This window comes from Carcharodon carcharias, chromosome 10 (genome assembly GCF_017639515.1).
Source record: "Carcharodon carcharias isolate sCarCar2 chromosome 10, sCarCar2.pri, whole genome shotgun sequence".
Lineage (NCBI taxonomy): Eukaryota > Metazoa > Chordata > Chondrichthyes > Lamniformes > Lamnidae > Carcharodon > Carcharodon carcharias.
The window spans coordinates 25,732,596-25,749,909 of record NC_054476.1 but is presented as its reverse complement, the minus strand read 5'-3'; the positions used below and the strand labels follow the sequence as shown (position 1 = coordinate 25,749,909).

The 17,314-nt window shown below is 45.0% G+C and overlaps 1 protein-coding gene across 1 annotated transcript in view; it reads left to right on the top strand.

Moving 5' to 3' along the window:
- Nucleotides 1-10,152, top strand: part of chst1 (carbohydrate (keratan sulfate Gal-6) sulfotransferase 1) — a 497,496-nt gene extending 487,344 nt beyond the window's left edge. Inside the window, exon 2 of the mRNA XM_041198193.1 lies at nt 8,396-10,152. Coding sequence (XP_041054127.1) covers nt 8,416-9,711 — 1,296 coding nt within the window. The 5' untranslated portion in view covers nt 8,396-8,415 and the 3' untranslated portion in view covers nt 9,712-10,152. The remainder of the gene's footprint in view (nt 1-8,395) is intronic.
- Nucleotides 10,153-17,314: the final 7,162 nt, after the last annotated feature.

Sequence of the window (17,314 nt, the reverse complement as noted above, 5' to 3'; positions counted from 1 at the left end):
ATTGTGAGATTTATAATCCCAGTTATTGTCCCAGTTTGTGATGGATAATCCCAGTTACTCTCCCAGTGTGTGGTGCAAATCCCTGTCACTGTCCCAGTGTGTGATGTAGAATCCCAAATACTTTCCCACTGTGTGATGTATAATGCCAGTTAATTTCCCAGTATGTGATGTATAGTCCCAGCATATGATGTATAATCCCAGTTACTGTCCCAGTGTGTGATGTGCAATCCCTGTTACAGTCCCTGTGTTATGTATAATCCCCGTTGCTGTCCCAGTTTGTGATGTATAATCGCAGTTACTGTCCCACTTTGTGATGTATAATCGCAGTTACTGTCCCAGTGTGTGATGTATAATCGCAGTTATTTTCCCAGTGTGTGATGTATAATCCCAGTTATTGTCTATGCGTGTGACGTACAATCCCAAATACTGTCCCAGTGTGTGATGTATAATGCCAGTTACTTCGCCAGTATGTGATGTATAGTCCCAGTGTATGATGTATAATCTCAGGTACTGTCCCAGTGTTTGATGGAAAATCCCAGTTACTATCCCAGTTTGTGATGTGTAATCCCAGTTACAGTCCCTGTGTGATGTACAATCCCAGTTCCTGTCCCAGTTTGTGATGTATAATCCCGGTTACTGTCCCAGTATGTGATGTATAATCCCATTTAATGTCCCAGTATGTGAAGTACATTCCCAATTACTATCCCACTTTGTGTTGTATAATCCCAGTTACTGTCCCAGTGTGTGATGTATAATCCCAGTTACTGTCCCAGTGTGTGATGTATAATCCCAGTTACTGTCCCAGTGTGTGATGTATAATCCCAATTACTTTCCCAGTGTGTGATGTATAACCTCCATTACTGTCCCTGTGTGTGATGTAAAGTCCCAATTACTATCCCACTGTGTGACCTACAAACCCAATCACTGTCCCAGTGTGTGCTGTATATTCCCAGTTATGGTCCCAGTGTGTGATGTATAATCCCAGTTACTGTCCCAGGGTTTGATGTATAATCCCAGTTACTGTCCCAGTGTGTGATGTACAATCCCAGTAACTGTCCCAGTGTGTGATGTATAATCCCAGTTACTATCCCAGTGTGTGATGTATAATCCCAGTTACTGTCCCAGTTTTTGATCTATAATCCCAGTTACTGTCCCAGTGTGTGATGTATAATCGCAGTTACTGTCCCTGTGTGTGTGATGTAAAATCCCAGTTATTATCCCAATGTGTGACCTACAATCCCAGTCACTGTCCCAGTGTGTGATGTATAATCACAGTTAGTGATGTATAATCTCATTTAATGTCCCAGCATGTGAAATACAATCCCAATTACTATCCCACTGTGTGATATATAATGCCAGTTACTGTGCCAGTTTGTGATATTTAAACCCAGTTACTGTCCCAGTTTGTGATGTACAATCCCAATTACTGTTCCTGTGTTGGAGCTATAAACCCAGTTAATGTCCCATTGTGTGATGTATAATCCCAGTTACTGTCCCAGTGTATGATGTATAATCCCAGTTACTGTCCCAGTTTGTGATGTATAATCCTAGTTACTGTCCCAGTGTCTGATGTGTAATCCCTGTTACAGTCCCTGTTTTATGTATAATCCCAGTTGCTGTCCAGGTTTGTGATGTATAATGCCAGTTACTTTCCCCGTATGTGATGTATAGTCCCAGCGTATGATGAATAATCTCAGGTACTGTCCCAGTGTTTGATGTAAGATCCCAGCTACTTTCCCAGTATTTGATGTATAATCCCAGTTACTGTCCCACTGTGTGATGTATAATCCCAGTTACAGTCCCATGTTTGTGATGTATAATCCCAGTTACTTCCCAGTTTGAGATGTATAATCCCAGTTACTGTCCCAGTTTGAGATGTATAATCCCAGTTATTGTCCCAGTGTGTGACGTTTGATGGATTAATCCCAAATATTGTCCCACTGTGTGCTATATGATCCCAGTTACTGTCCCTGTGTGTGATTTGTAATCCCAGTTATAGTCCGTGTGTGTGATGCATCATCCCAGTTACTGTCCCAGTTTGTGCTGTATAATCCCAGTTACTGTCCCAGTTTGTGACGTATAATCCCAGTTACTTTCCCAGTGTTTGGTGTGTAATCACATTTAGAGTCCCTGTGTGCGATGTATATTACCAGTTACTCTCCCAGTGTATGATGTATCATCCCAGTTATTGTCCCAGTGTGTGATGTATAATCCCAGTTACTATCCCAGTGTGTGTTGTACCATCCCAGGCATTGTCCCGATTTGTGATGTATAATCCCAGTGACTATTCCCGTGTGTTATGTATAATCCCACTGTGTGATGGATAATGCCAGTTACAGTCCCAGTGTGTGATGTATAATCCCAGTTACTGTCCCCATGTGTGATGTATAATCCCCGTTACTGACCCAGTTTGTGATGTATAATCCCAGTTACCGTCCCAGTTTGAGATGTATAATCCCAGTTCTGTCCCAGTTTGTGATGCATAATCCCATTTACTGTACCAGTGTGAGATGTGTAATCCCTGTTACAGTCCCTGTGTTATGTATAATCCCAGTTACTGTCCCAGTTTGTGATGCATAATCCCATTTACTGTACCAGTGTGAGATGCGTAATCCCTGTTACAGTCCCTGTGTTATGTATAATCCCAGTTATTGTCCCAGCGTGTGACGTACATTCCCAAATACTGTCCCAGTGTGTGATGTATAATGCCAGTTACTTTCCCAGTATGTGATGTACAGTCCCAGCGTATGATGTATAATCTCAGGTACTGTCCCAGTGTTTGATGGAAAATCCCAGTTACTGTCCCAGTTTGTGATGTTTAATCCCAGTTACTGTCCCAATTTGTGATGTATAATCCCAGTTACTGTCCCAGTTTGTGCTGTATAATCCCAGTTACTGTCCCAGTTTGTGACGTATAATCCCAGTTACTTTCCCAGTGTGTGGTGTGTAATCACATTTAGAGTCCCTGTGTGCGATGTATAATACCAGTTACTCTCCCAGTGTATGATGTATAATCCCAGTTACTGTCCCAATGTGTGATGTATAATTCCTGTAACTGTCCCAGTGTTTCATGTGTTATCGCAGTTACAGTCCATGTGTGTGATGTATAATCCCAGTTACCGTCCCAGTTTGTGATGTATAATCCCAGTTAAAGTCCCATTGTGTGATGTATAATCCCAGTGTCTGATGTATAATCCTATTTACTGTCTCAGTCTGTTATGTATAATCCGTTACGGTCCCAGTGTGTGATGTATTATCCCCGTTACTCTCCCACTTTGTGATGTATAATCCCATTTACTGTTCCAGTGTGTGATGGAAAATCCCAGTTACTGTCCCAATGTGCGATTTATAATCCCAGTTACTATGCCAGTTAGTGATGTATTATCCCGCTTACTGTCCTGGTTTATGATGTTTTATCCCAGTTACTGTCCCAGTGTGTGATGTATAATCACATTTATTGTCCCAGTTTGTGATGTACAATCCCAGTCACTGTCCCAGTGTGTGATGTATAATCCCAGTTACTATCCCAGTGTGTGATGGATAATCCCAGTCACTGTCCCAGCGTGTGACGTATAATCCCAGCCAATTTCCTAGTTTGCGATATAGAATCTCAGTTACTGACCGTGTTTGTGCTGTATAATCACAGTTACTGTCCCTGTGTGTAATGTATAATACCAGTTACTGTCCCAGTGGGTGATTTATAATCCCAGTTACTGTCCCAGTTTGTGAAGTACAATCCCACTTACTGTCCCAGTGTGTGACGTATAATCCCAGTTACTATCCCAGATTGTGATGTACAATCCCAGTTACTGTCCCAGATTGTGATGTTTTGTCCCAGTTATTGTCACAGTTTGTGATGGATAATCCCAGTTACTGTCCCAGTGTGTGGTGCAAATCCCAGTCACTGTCCCAGTGTGTGATGTATAATCCCAGTTACTGTCCCATTGTGTGATGGATAATCCCAGTCACTGTCCCAGTGTGTGATGTATAATCCCAGTTATTGTCCCAGCGTGTGAAGTACAATCCCAAATACTGTCCCACTGTGTGATGTATAATGCCAGTTACTTTCCCAGTATGTTATGTATAGTCCCAGCGTATGATGTATAATCTCAGGTACTGTCCCAGTGTTTGATGGAAAATCCCAGTTACTATCCCAGTTTGTGATTTATAATCCTAGTTACTGTCTCAGTTTGTGCTGTATAATCCTAGTTACTGTCCCAGTTTGTGATGTATAATCCCAGTTATTGTCCCAGTTTGTGATGTATAATCCTAGTTTCTGTCCCAGTGTGTGATGTTTAGCCCATTTTTGCTCTGAGAATTTATTCTCCTCACTTTATTTTGTTCCCACACTGGTCACACAATATTTTTAACAAATGCCACCTGGACAGAATATTCTGGTGCTTGTGGAACCCTAGCTGCCAAGCCAAGCAGATGAACTACAGCCTAAATTGAATTTCTGCAGCTGATGATAAACTCCTTTGGGATATATTTCAATTTGGTACAAACTCTTCTAAAATGCCGACATTCCTGTTTGCACAGTTCTGACAAACTCAAGATGTTATTGCAATCACTTTTCAACTTGTTCTTCGCCCCCACCATCGGTGGGATTTTACGTTCCCTCCCACCGGTGGGATTTTCAGGTCCCACCGAAATCAATGGGCTTTTAAAGGACTCGCTGCACTTACCGACCCAGCCCCCAGAACGCCAAAGCAGCAAAACCTCGCAGCAGCTCTTTTCCCTGGTGTATCAGTACAGTTTGCCCCCCAGTATTTTTGTACAGCCAGTAAGGGAACGGTGATTTTTCTTTATTTCTTTTATGGGACGTTGGCATCAGTAACAAGGCCAGCAATTGTTGCCCATCTGTAATTCCCCTTGAACCCAGCAGCTTGCCAGACCATTTCAGAGGCTCGTTAAGAGCCAATCACCGTGCTGTAGGCCAGACCAAGTAAGGATGGCAGATTTCCTTCCCACAAGTGTCAGGCAATGACCATCTCCAACAAGAGATAATCTAACTATTGCCCTTTGATATTCAATGACATTATCATTGCTGAATCTCCCATTATCAACTTCCTGTGGTTACCATTGACCAGAAACTGAACTGGGCTAGCCATATAAATACTGTGAGAGGTCAGAGGCTAGAAATCCTGCAGCGATTAACTCACCTCCTGACTCCCAAAAGCCTGTCCACCATCTACAAGACACAAGTCAGGAGTGTGATGGAATACTCCCCACTTGCCTGGATGAGTGCAGCTCCAACAGCACTCAGGAAGCTTGGGACCATCCAGGACAAAGCAGCCCGCTTGATTGGCACCCCATCCACAAACATTCACTCCCTCCATCACTGACGCACAGTGGCAGCTGTGTACCGTTTGCTAGGTGCACTGCAGAATCTCACCAAGATTCCTTAGACAGCACCTTCCAAACCCATGACCACTACCATCTAGAAGGACAAGGACAGCAGACACATGGAAACACCACCATCTAGAAGTTCCCCCCCAAACCACGCGCCATCCTGACTTGGAAATATATAGTCGTCCCTTCACTGTTGCTGGGTCAAAATCCTGGAACTCCCTCCCTGACAGCACTGTGGGTGTACCTACACCACAGGGAGTACAGCGATTCAAGAAGGCAGCTCACCACCGCCTTCTCAAGGGCAATTAGGGATGGGCAAAAATGCTGGCCTAGCCAGCGAAGCCCACACCTGTAAATGAATTTAAAACAAGCCTCAGGATAAAGGGCTGATCATTGAGGACTGAGATGAGGAGAAACTTCTTTCAAAGGGTTGTGAATTTTGGAATTCTCTACCACCAGAAGATGCTCCACAGTTAAGGCTCGGATAGACAAATCTTTGATCTCTAAGGGAATCAAGGGATATGGGGAGCAGATGAGAAAGTGGAGTCCAAGCCCAAGATCAGCCATGATCATTTTGAATGGCGAGCAGGCTTGATGGGCTATATAGTCTACTTCTGCTCCTATTTCTTGTATACACCATGTACTACACAGAAACAGGCCATTCAACCCAGTGGCTCTATGTTGGCATCTGCGCTCCTCACAAATCTTCTCCCACTGCTCTTCATCCTACCTGACCACACCATGGTATTGTGGCCTCTTTGAAGCTTGGTACCTGTAAAATCCACAATATGTTTGACTGGCCGAGAGGTAATTAAAATGCACCCTTTACACAGACATGTATAGAAATCTGCAAATGTTGAAAATCTGATAGAAAACAAGGGCTAAATGGATAAGGGCAGCAGGTGCATAAGAACACCATCTTCTTCAAGTTCCCCTCCAAGGCACACATGATTCTGGCTTGGAGCTATTTTGCCGCTTCTTAATTCACTGTCACTGGGTTAAAATCCTGGAACCCGCTCTGTAGCAGCACTGCGGGTGGACATACACTACATGGATTGCAGCATTTCAAGAAGGCGGCTTGTCACCACCTTCTCAAGGGCAATAATTGCTGGCCTTGCTTATGTTGGACATATCATGAGAAAAGTACTGGTCAGTTGATTTGTGTAGAATCAACAGTGTGATTAATGTTTGGAACTTTGTCTTTCTTTAGAACTTATCCACAATAGGCAGGAGCTGGTTGTAGCTGGTTAGTTAGTTCTTAAACTTAAGGTCAAGTAATAAGTAAAGGAATTAGCCTGAATTTTAGAGGTGATAATGATGACGAAACTTCAGCATTTGCCATTGTAACTTCTCTGGAACTGACAGCAACTTCTGGAGTCTGGACATGTATAGTTGAATGTGGAAACCCAGAAGTTGATGTCAGTGATTATATAACTTTACAGAGGGCGCACTGGTGAGGTCTCCCAACTTCAGTCAATTAGAAATCACCGAACTGATGGGAACTTCCGCTCTTATACTATTAGTCTCACTGTACCAACCCTTGAAAAAGTTACACTTTGTTGAAAGAAGTGCAGCTGGGTTTTTAAGTTCATGATTACTACTGAACGCTTTCACTGACCCTGGAAGAATCATGTTATATTTGTTGAAAATTAAATCTCTCCAGTATGATGAGAAATTTCACACATTAAAACAATACAATTCTTTCAAATGAAAACAGAAAATGCTGGAAAAACTCAGCAGGTCTGACAGCATCTGTGGAGAGAAAAACAGAGTTGACATTTTGAGTCTGTATGACTCTTCGTTTCCTTTAAAAGTTTGTTTATGCGAATTTGGTTCCTTCCTTAATCCAATGTGTACCAGTCATTTATTTTGCTACCTGTAAAATTTGAAAATGATAAGAGATTAAGCAGTTTGCATTTCCTGGTTTGCTGTCTGTGAGAATACTTTAATGCGTTTGGCTGCTTCCCATATGTTTTCTGGCATCACAGTTGCTGGATGCCTGGAGATTCCCTTGACCTGGTGCCAGATTCAAACTGATATTGGCAAAGAGGAAATCCACATCACAGAGATTATGCAATTTTTGTCGCTGACAGCAAAACTCCAAACCAAAAATATTGTCAAAACTTCCAGGAAAATAATGATGAGCTCACAACGCACATTGTTATCGATGTGTAAATTGAGCAGCAAGTTCCGGAGACTTGCAAACTCGTGGGTATCTCTTATTCCCTGAACCTGTTGGCTGATTTGCGCATTAATATCTCTGTGCATTGTGAACTTGCTGTTACTTTTCCAGTAAGATTTGGCCAAATATTACAACTCTTTATTGGTATTTAATTAAATATAAATTTAAATATTATAACTTTATATGGGTATTTAATTAAATATAAAGTTAAATATGACAACTTCATATGGATATTTAATTAAATATAAATATAAATATGACAACTTTATATGGGTATTTAAAGCGGGCTGACATTGCTATACTGGGAGGATATAATCAGTAAAATTTATGTCGATTTTTGTTTTACTACTTCCAAAAAATTCCTCAAAATAACTTTGGATGCTGGAATTCTGAAATAAAAGCAGAACACACCCAGTAGGTCAGTCATCATCTGTAGAGAGAGGTGAGTTCAGCTTTCAGGTGTAGAGCACTTCATCGGAACTTGGTTAATCCACTCACAGCATGTTCCATTTTCAATGGCTGAATGTTAATGGCACAGGTTAGCCGATTTCATTTAAAGACTAAGATCGATTGATTTTCATTGGTTGAGGGTATCCAGGGATATGGAACAAAGGCAGGGAATTGGACATGAGCTACGGAGCAGTCATGATCTGATGGAGTGGCGGAACAAGCTGGATAGGGTCAATGACCTACTGTTGTTCCTACGTCCAATAAAATGGGGGCAAAAAAAAAACTCTAAATGTGAAAGCAGAACGTTTAAAGGTGCAGGGTGTGTAGGGGACGAGGGGTTAGTATTCAACAGAAGAATTAAATGACTAATGGTGGCAGCATTGACTTCCTTTGGATTTTATGTTCTTGCAGGGTACAGCACAGGACACTGAATGACCGGACACAAGTCTACGGCCATGGAGTGCTCCTGGAAAGCGGTGCTCTTGCTGGTCGTGGCCTCGCTGGCCATTCAATATACAGCCATCCGGACATTCATCGCTAAACCATTCACCATCTGCCGCGTCCCCAAGCACACAGGCTGTGGTCCAAGTCTAGCCGCTTCCTGTGACCCCCAACCCCAGCCTGTCACCCACATCTTAATCCTGGCCACCACTCGCAGCGGCTCTTCCTTCATCGGGCAGCTGCTCAACCAGCACTCGGACATTTTCTACCTGTTTGAGCCGCTCTACCACGTGCAGACCACGCTCATCAACACCAGCCTGAGGAGCCGGCACCCATCCTCGCCAGCTGCCGATGGCCGGCGCCTGCTGCTGGGTGCATACCGCGACCTGCTTCGGAGCCTCTTCAACTGCCAGCTACACGACCTGGAGACCTACATCAAACCGGCCCCAGACAAGCACCGAACCCAGCGGCTCTTCCGCCGAGGGGCCAGCAAAGCGCTGTGCTCGCCACCCGTCTGTGCCACTTTGCCGCCTGCCCTGGGAGGGGAGCTAGAGCAGGAGGGGGCGGCGGAGCGCTGGGAGGAAGGTGAGTGCGTCCGGAGGTGCGGCGCCCTCAACCTGACCCTGGCCACCCAGGCCTGCAGCCGGCGGCACCACATCGCCATAAAGACGGTGAGAATCCCCGAGATTGGCGACCTCCGCACTCTGGTGGAAGATCCCCGGCTCAACCTCAAAGTCATCCAGCTGGTGAGGGACCCCCGCGGCATCCTGTCCTCGCGCATTGACACCTTCCCCGAGAGCTTCCGTGCCTGGAAGATCTGGCGCAACAGCGGGCGCAGACCCTACAACCTGGACGCTTCCCACCTCAGTGCCACCTGCGAGGACTTTGTCAACTCAGTGGGTACCGGGCTGGGGCGCCCCAGCTGGCTGAAGGGCAGGTACATGCTGGTCCGCTATGAGGACCTCGCCAGGGAGCCCGAGAAGAAAACGGAAGAGATCTACCGGTTCCTGGGAGTCATGATGGACAGCAATGTGCAGCGATGGATCCTCAACAATACCCGAGGGGCCGGAGCCTCAGGCAACCACAAGTACGCCACAGTGCGGGACTCAGCCGCCACGGCCGAGGGCTGGAGGTTCAAACTTGGCTACGACATGGTTGAGTTGGTGCAGAACCTTTGCAACTTGACACTGGCCCAGCTAGGTTACAGAATGGTCAATTCGCCCGAGGAGCTTAGAAACATGTCTGTAAGTCTAGCCGAAGACAAGACCTTTCTACCTTTTTTGTAATTATAAATAGTTTGTGCCATTGATATATTTTTGATATAAAAAGTGTTTTTAAATTGTTGAATTTTAGTTTCTCCCCCGACACGCTCACACACACACATATACTCTAGGGTTGCCAACTCTGGTTGATTGTGTGCCTGGTTTAAATAGGGTGACCACACACCCTTTGTTGGTTATCAACACATCCAGCCTCCCTATTTCAGAAGTCAAAAAGACTCATCGTTACTAAATGCAATGATCCTTGACAGTAGCCCCAATACATTTATACCTAATAAATAATATTCAAGGAAAATTTAACAAAAAATATTTATTTTCAAAGCCTTTGACTTTCTGCAGGGTTTGCCCATACTGATGCCTTGGAGATCCAGGTCAATCCTGGAGGGTTGGCAACCCTAAAATACACACAAATGCTTGAACAACCTTCCCTACATAACTAAATCCCAGAGGTGCACAAGCTTTCAGGGTAGCTGGTTAGCCGAGGTGGAAGCTCAAAAAAGTTTTCAAAGTGTCCCAACCAAAATATATTTTAACGTGGGTGAAATTGTTTATTAAAAAGTGAGATATCTGAATATTTTTTACATGGACTGTAGCTTTCTAAAATGTCAAATGATCTTAAAAGGAACCAACATTTCTGTATTGAAGTATTTTTCATACTACTGCAAATTGCTCAATTTTCCATTTTGTCTCCCCCAAGGCTCTCTTGTGATTTTAATGCTGTTTGTAAATTATGACAGAGCACCCAAGTTTCAGCGCCATAACAAGTAATTGTTTGTGTTTGAGGCACTTAGTTCCAAGAACCATGTAGTGAAAAGAAAGACTACAAAATGGATAGCTGAACTCAAGACAACTATTGTCCAATACCTTAGCCGTTAGCCACATGTAACTAATTGGGAATCCAGATGTGGCTAATTACATCTCTGATCAGTAAATACAAAAAATGAGTAAAAGACACCGTCAGTGGGTGTGTGATGTCAAGACACATTCGCATGGTGTATAACTGTGAATTTAACCTTTTTCTGTGTTTGTTAGTAAAATGGTACAACAAAAAGCATTGTCAAATGATTTTTTGATCGTTATGAGTGCTTTACTTCCTATGTTACTGAATGGTGCTAGAGGTTTGTTGAGTAAATATACACGTGAAGTAAATTTACCTGTATCGTGTGTGCTGCGTTTTCTATAAAACTAGTGCATGGTATTTTCCGTAGAGACCAATAACATTTAAATAAAGAAAATAATTGCTCAACGACTGAATGAAATAAACCAAGGGACAAGATTTCATGTTTTAAGACTTTTACTGTAACAAACTAAACTAAAATCAACATGCATCAAACACTAATTACCAGGCAAGTAACACATTGAACAAAAGATAAGGTACTTTTGCATTAACTAGCATTAATATTAATGCAATCGAGATACTTCCCACAACTCCATTCGTTGTGCACTTCTGGCAGATATATAGCATTACAAGATTGGGTCCCAAGTTACACCCAGCTTTCTAGTAGGCTCACTTCTTCCTGCAACTCTGGGTTGCAACTTCCAGTGCCTTTTGGATAGTTGATCCTCACAACCTGAGTCTTCTGCATCCAATTTCCAACAGCAAGGCCCGCCATGACAACTCCTTGTTCCTTAAATCTCCAAAAATCCCATCTGTTCCCTTCGTTTGAACATGAGGGCAGATTCTTACCAACATCCTGCTTCCCATCCTGCACACAGTCTTGTCTCTCTCTGCCTGTGTCAGCTGCCCCTTTTTATGATCCCAGACTAGACCCCCTATTTTGTTATGGCCCTGGGTGAGACCCCCAAATTTGTTATGATCTGGTGGCCCACCAGTAACATTTCTTTAAAGTAGACAAAACATTAAATCCCAGTTACTTACTAAGAGAATAATGCCACAAAATTCCACAATTTTAAACAAACTGAAGAAATTTTACAATACAAGAGTCAATAAAACAAGCAGTAAATATTTTATATCTTATATAGCCTAACATACAGAATTAACAAAAGGTACATATGAATTAACAAGCAAACTGTGGTTGAACACAAACTGTACAGTAATTGATAGACAAACCCAAGACATGTGCCACAAATTCCTCATCAACCTACCCAAACATCAGTGATCACTGTGAATCACAAAAATCCTTTAAACTGTCTTCCTCACAAGGGATTGCAGCACGTCTCTTTCGAGGAAATAGCTTCTGGTTTCCCTCAACAGCAATTCCAACTTGGATTGCTCAATGACTGCTCGCTTCCCAGTTGCATAATCTCTTCTCCCGAGACTACGTCCTACTGGATTCACAACGATGCGCCATTGCATCTAAACTCTGGCACAATCCCAGCTCTCTATTTGTTCGGAGAAGAACACCACTTCTCCTGCACTTCTTTGAGCCCCAACACCCATCTGCAGCAAGCATCTGCTGCTCCTGAGCCTCTCTGAGCCCCAGCTCTCAGCTGCACCGAGCAACTACTGGTCCTGGGTCTCCCTGAACTCCAACTTCCAGCTGCACTGAATAGCTACTGCTTCTGGGCTTCCCTGAACACCAGTCGTGCACAGAGCTAACAAGAACATTTACATTTATGCCTCTACAGCCCAAAACTAACCTCGGCACGTGGGCTCTGTGTTTTGCGCCACAACACCAGACCTATGGCCACGCCACCATGCAGGCACACTGCCCAAGCCCACCATGCAGACACACTCCCCAAGCCCACCATGCTGACACACTGCCCAAGCCCACCATGCAGACACATTGCCCAAACCCACCATGCAGGCACACTGCCCAAGCCCACCATGCAGACACACTCCCCAAGCCCACCATGCAGACACACTGCCCAAGCCCACCATGCAGACACACTGCCCAAGCCCACCATGCAGACACACTGCCCAAGCCCACCATGCAGACACACTGCCCAAGCCCACCATGCAGACACACTGCCCAAGCCCACCATGCAGACACACTCCCCAAGCCCACCATGCAGACACACTGCCCAAGCCCACCATGCAGACACACTGCCCAAGCCCACCATGCAGACACACTCTCCAAGCCCACCATGCAGACACACTCTCCAAGCCCACCATGCAGATACACTGCCCAAGCCCACCATGCAGATACACTGCCCAAGCCCACCATGCAGACACACTGCCCAACCCCACCATGCAGACACACTCCCCAAACCCACCATGCAGACACACTGCCCAAGCCCACCATGCAGACACACTGCCCAAGCCCACCATGCAGACACACTGCCCAAGCCACCATGCAGACACACTGCCCAAGCCCACCATGCAGATACACTGCCCAAGCCCACCATGCAAATACACTGCCCAAGCCCACCATGCAGATACACTGCCCAAGCCCACCATGCAGACACACTCCCCAAGCCCACCATGCAGATACACTGCCCAAGCCCACCATGCAGATACACTGCCCAAGCCCACCATGCACACTGCCCAAGCCCACCATGCAGATACACTGTCCAAGCCCACCATGCAGACACACTGCCCAAGCCCACCATGCAGACACACTGCCCAAGCCCACCATGAAGACACACTGCCCAACCCCACCATGCAGACACACTCCCCAAACCCACCATGCAGACACACTGCCCAAGCCCACCATGCAGACACACTGCCCAAGCCCACCATGCAGATACACTGCCCAACCCCACCATGCAGACACACTCCCCAAACCCACCATGCAGACACACTGCCCAAACCCACCATGCAGACACACTGCCCAAGCCCACCATGCAGACACACTGCCCAAGCCCACCATGCAGACACACTGCCCAAGCCCACCATGCAGATACACTGCCCAAGCCCACCATGCAGATACACTGCCCAAGCCCACCATGCAGACACACTGCCCAACCCCACCATGCAGATACACTGCCCAAGCCCACCATGCAGACACACTGCCCAAGCCCACCATGCAGATACACTGCCCAAGCCCACCATGCAAATACACTGCCCAAGCCCACCATGCAGATACACTGCCCAAGCCCACCATGCAGACACACTGCCCAAGCCCACCATGCAGACACACTGCCCAAGCCCACCATGCAGATACACTGCCCAAGCCCACCATGCAGACACACTGCCCAAGTCCACCATGCAGACACACTGCCCAACCCCACCATGCAGACACACTGCCCAACCCCACCATGCAGATACACTGCCCAAGCCCACCATGCAGACACACTGCCCAAGCCCACCATGCAGACACACTGCCCAAGCCCACCATGCGGACACACTGCCCAAGTCCACCATGCAGACACACTGCCCAAGCCCACCATGCAGACACACTGCCCAAGTCCACCATGCAGACACACTCCCCAAGCCCACCATGCAGACACACTGCCCAACCCCACCATGCAGACACACTGCCCAACCCCACCATGCAGATACACTGCCCAAGACCTGCAGCTGTCAAAAGAAGGCTGGAAACCAAGCATGTGCAGCCTGTCTCCCTGCCATGCTTTTCACTTGCGTCGGAGCCCCAGATATGCTGGGAGTTGTAGTTCTTCAACCAGGACCCTGTCCCTACACCAAAACAATCTGGGAATACAAATTCCCTCACACCCCTTACTATACCAAGGTGTTAAAACTGTCACCTGATCCTTCAATAGGTTCCTGTTTGGGTTTCTTTCTCCATGATAACCAGACCACATAGGCCTGTCTCTGGGCAGAGATTAGTATGGCCACCATCCCACCACCATCACTCTCCCTCACACCCCGCCACTCCACCCACCCACCCCCCCCACTCCCTGTTTCACCTTAAGTTAAAGAGAAATTTTAAAACACACTCATCTTGTAAATTCAGACGTCTGAAACACCTCCCCCCAGTAACGAAAAAAGCATTACCAAGGTAATGATTTTTTTCCACAATACTATCAAAATACAAGTTACTCTTTCCAATTCAGGTTTTTTCCATTTTTCTTTCTCTAATTCAAGTTTTGGCTTTTCTGACTCCAATTCAAGTTGTTTCATTTCCTATTGAAGTCTAGTTAGGTCAACTGGAGTACTCCTGGGATCACCCTTTTCCTCCTCACGGATCAAGTTCTGAGCCAATACTTCAACAACCTCTGTCTTTTTAGCCCCTGCTTTAAGTCAACTTCTAATTTCTTTTCCACAGCCTACAAATTAACCTTTGTTAATTGTTGCAAGGCACTAACAGACAGGTCTTCTCTTTCCAGAAACTCCTGAGCAATAGAATTTTCACTGAATGCGACAAAAGTAAACATGTTGTGTGACACCTTGTTTGTTTAAATTCTGGAAAATTCCACAGCACCTGGTTTATAGCCTTTGGGTATCAATCCCTCAAGAGACCCCAATTTGTTACAATCCTCGCAGAGACTGGTAACTTTTAAGAAAAAATGAATTTCTCAGCAACCAGCCGAAATAAATCAAGGGACAAGATTTAATGTTTAAGGCTTTTACTGTAATGAGCAAAGTGAAATCAACATAAATCAGATACTACTTCACAGGCAACGAAGTAAAGTACTTTTGCATTAACTAACAAATGCAATCGAGATACGTGTTACAACTTCTTTCACTGTGCATCAACTTCTGACAGATATATAGCATTACATGATCAAGTCTCAACTTACTTCCAGCTTTCTAGTAGGTTCATTTACCCCTGCCACTCCAGATAGCTAATGTCCTTTGAAAGACAGTTCACTCAGTTTGAGTCGCCCAGTTCTGATTTCCAACAACGTGGCCTACTTCAGCAACTCCTTGTTCCTTAAATCTCCAGAAGACCCATCCATTCTGTTCCTTTCCTTCTAACAGAGAAGTTGATTTTTGCTAACATGCTGCATCCACACAGCAGTAGCTGCCTTGTTTCTCCCTGTCTGTGTCTCACAAAAGCAGCTGCCCCTTTATTGTATCAAGGTGGGAAACCTAGCACCTGATGCTCAATAGGTTTTAGTATGGGTTTCTTTCTCCATGACATCCAGACCACATGGGCCTGTCTTACATTCGTTCATGGGATATAGGCATCACTGGTCAGGCCTGCATTTATTGTCCATCCCTAATTACCCTTGAGTAGAGATTTAGTATGACTACCATTCAATGGCATTATCATCACTGAATCCTCCACTATCAACATCCTGGGGGTTACCATTGACCAGAAACTGAACTGGACCAGCCATATAAATACTGTGGCTACAAGTGCAGATCAGAAACTGAGAATTCTGCAGTGAGTAACTCACCTCCCGACTCCCCAAAGCCTGTCCACCATCTACAAGGCAAAAGTCAGGAGCGTGATGGGATACTCTCCACTTGCCTGGATGAGTGCAGCTCTAACAACATTCAACAAGCTTGACACCATCCAGAACATAAGAGCTCGCTTGATTGGCACCCCATACACGAACTTAAAGATCCACTGCCTCCACCACCAATGCAGTGGCAGCAGTGTGTACCATCTACAACATGCACTGCAGCAACTCACCAAGGGTCCTTCAAGGGCACCTTCTATACCTGTAACTCTGCCGTCTAGAAGGACAAAGTCAGCAGTCGCATGGGAACACCACCACCTGGAAGTTCCCCATCCAAGCCATTCACCATCCTGACTTGTACTTAAATCGCTGCTCATTCGCTATTGCTGGGTCAAAATACTGGAACTCCCTTCCCTTACAGCACTGTGGGTGTACCTACACCACATGAACTGCAGCAGGTCAAGTAGGCAGCTCACCAGCACCTTCTCAAGGGCAAGAAATGCTGACCTTGCCAGCAACACCCATATCTCATGAAAGAATAAAAAAAGGTGTTGCCCTGCAGCTGGGTCAAAAGTTTCTATTTGATGATGCTGCTCTCGGTCACCCTGCTGAAAAGCAAGCTGAGGCCTTGCCAGGCGTCCTGCTCGGAAAACCAGCTGCTGCTACTTCTAGTTTGAGCATCTAGAATGTAGCTGTGTTCAGATATTTTTTGCAGAGAGGAGTTCCTGCACATATCGACCCGCTCCAGAGGTATTTGTCCCAAACTTCTAAAAGATTGGATCATCTGCCCAAGGGAAAACTCCATCACTACACAGCTTGCGTTTTAATCTGTTTACAACAACAGGAATAATCTGTGAGTAACTGAACACCCATTGAAGGCGGCTCACCACCACGTTCTCAAGGGCAATTAGGGATGGGCAGTAAGTGCTGGCCTTGTCAGAGATGCTCAGATCCTATGAACAATTTTTTTAAAAAATAGTGCTTCAGCATTTTTATTTTCCAGAAAAAAGTTAAGAAGGACTGTGAGCTTTTTAATGCTGACATTGTTTTGTTTCAAACAGGGTTGAACGATCAAGCTGTGATTAAAGTTCTAGTCACAGACCCAAATCAGATAATAAATCATTTAATTCAGTAACATCTTGGACTTCAAAAATGTATGTTTTCTGCTCTGTAGCATTTTTATATCTGTTAATATTTACAATTCAAAACATAATACAACAGAAAATATAAAGAGCAGCGTAAGAGTGAATAAAACTAAATGAAGAGAGAACAAAAAAATCAGTTCAGATTTACTGAAGAATAAACACCATTGAAACCATGGTTCATTAAATATCATGACTGGTGCTTTATTGGTTACACTGAAGACAGAGAAGCACAAGTGCAATACTAACGA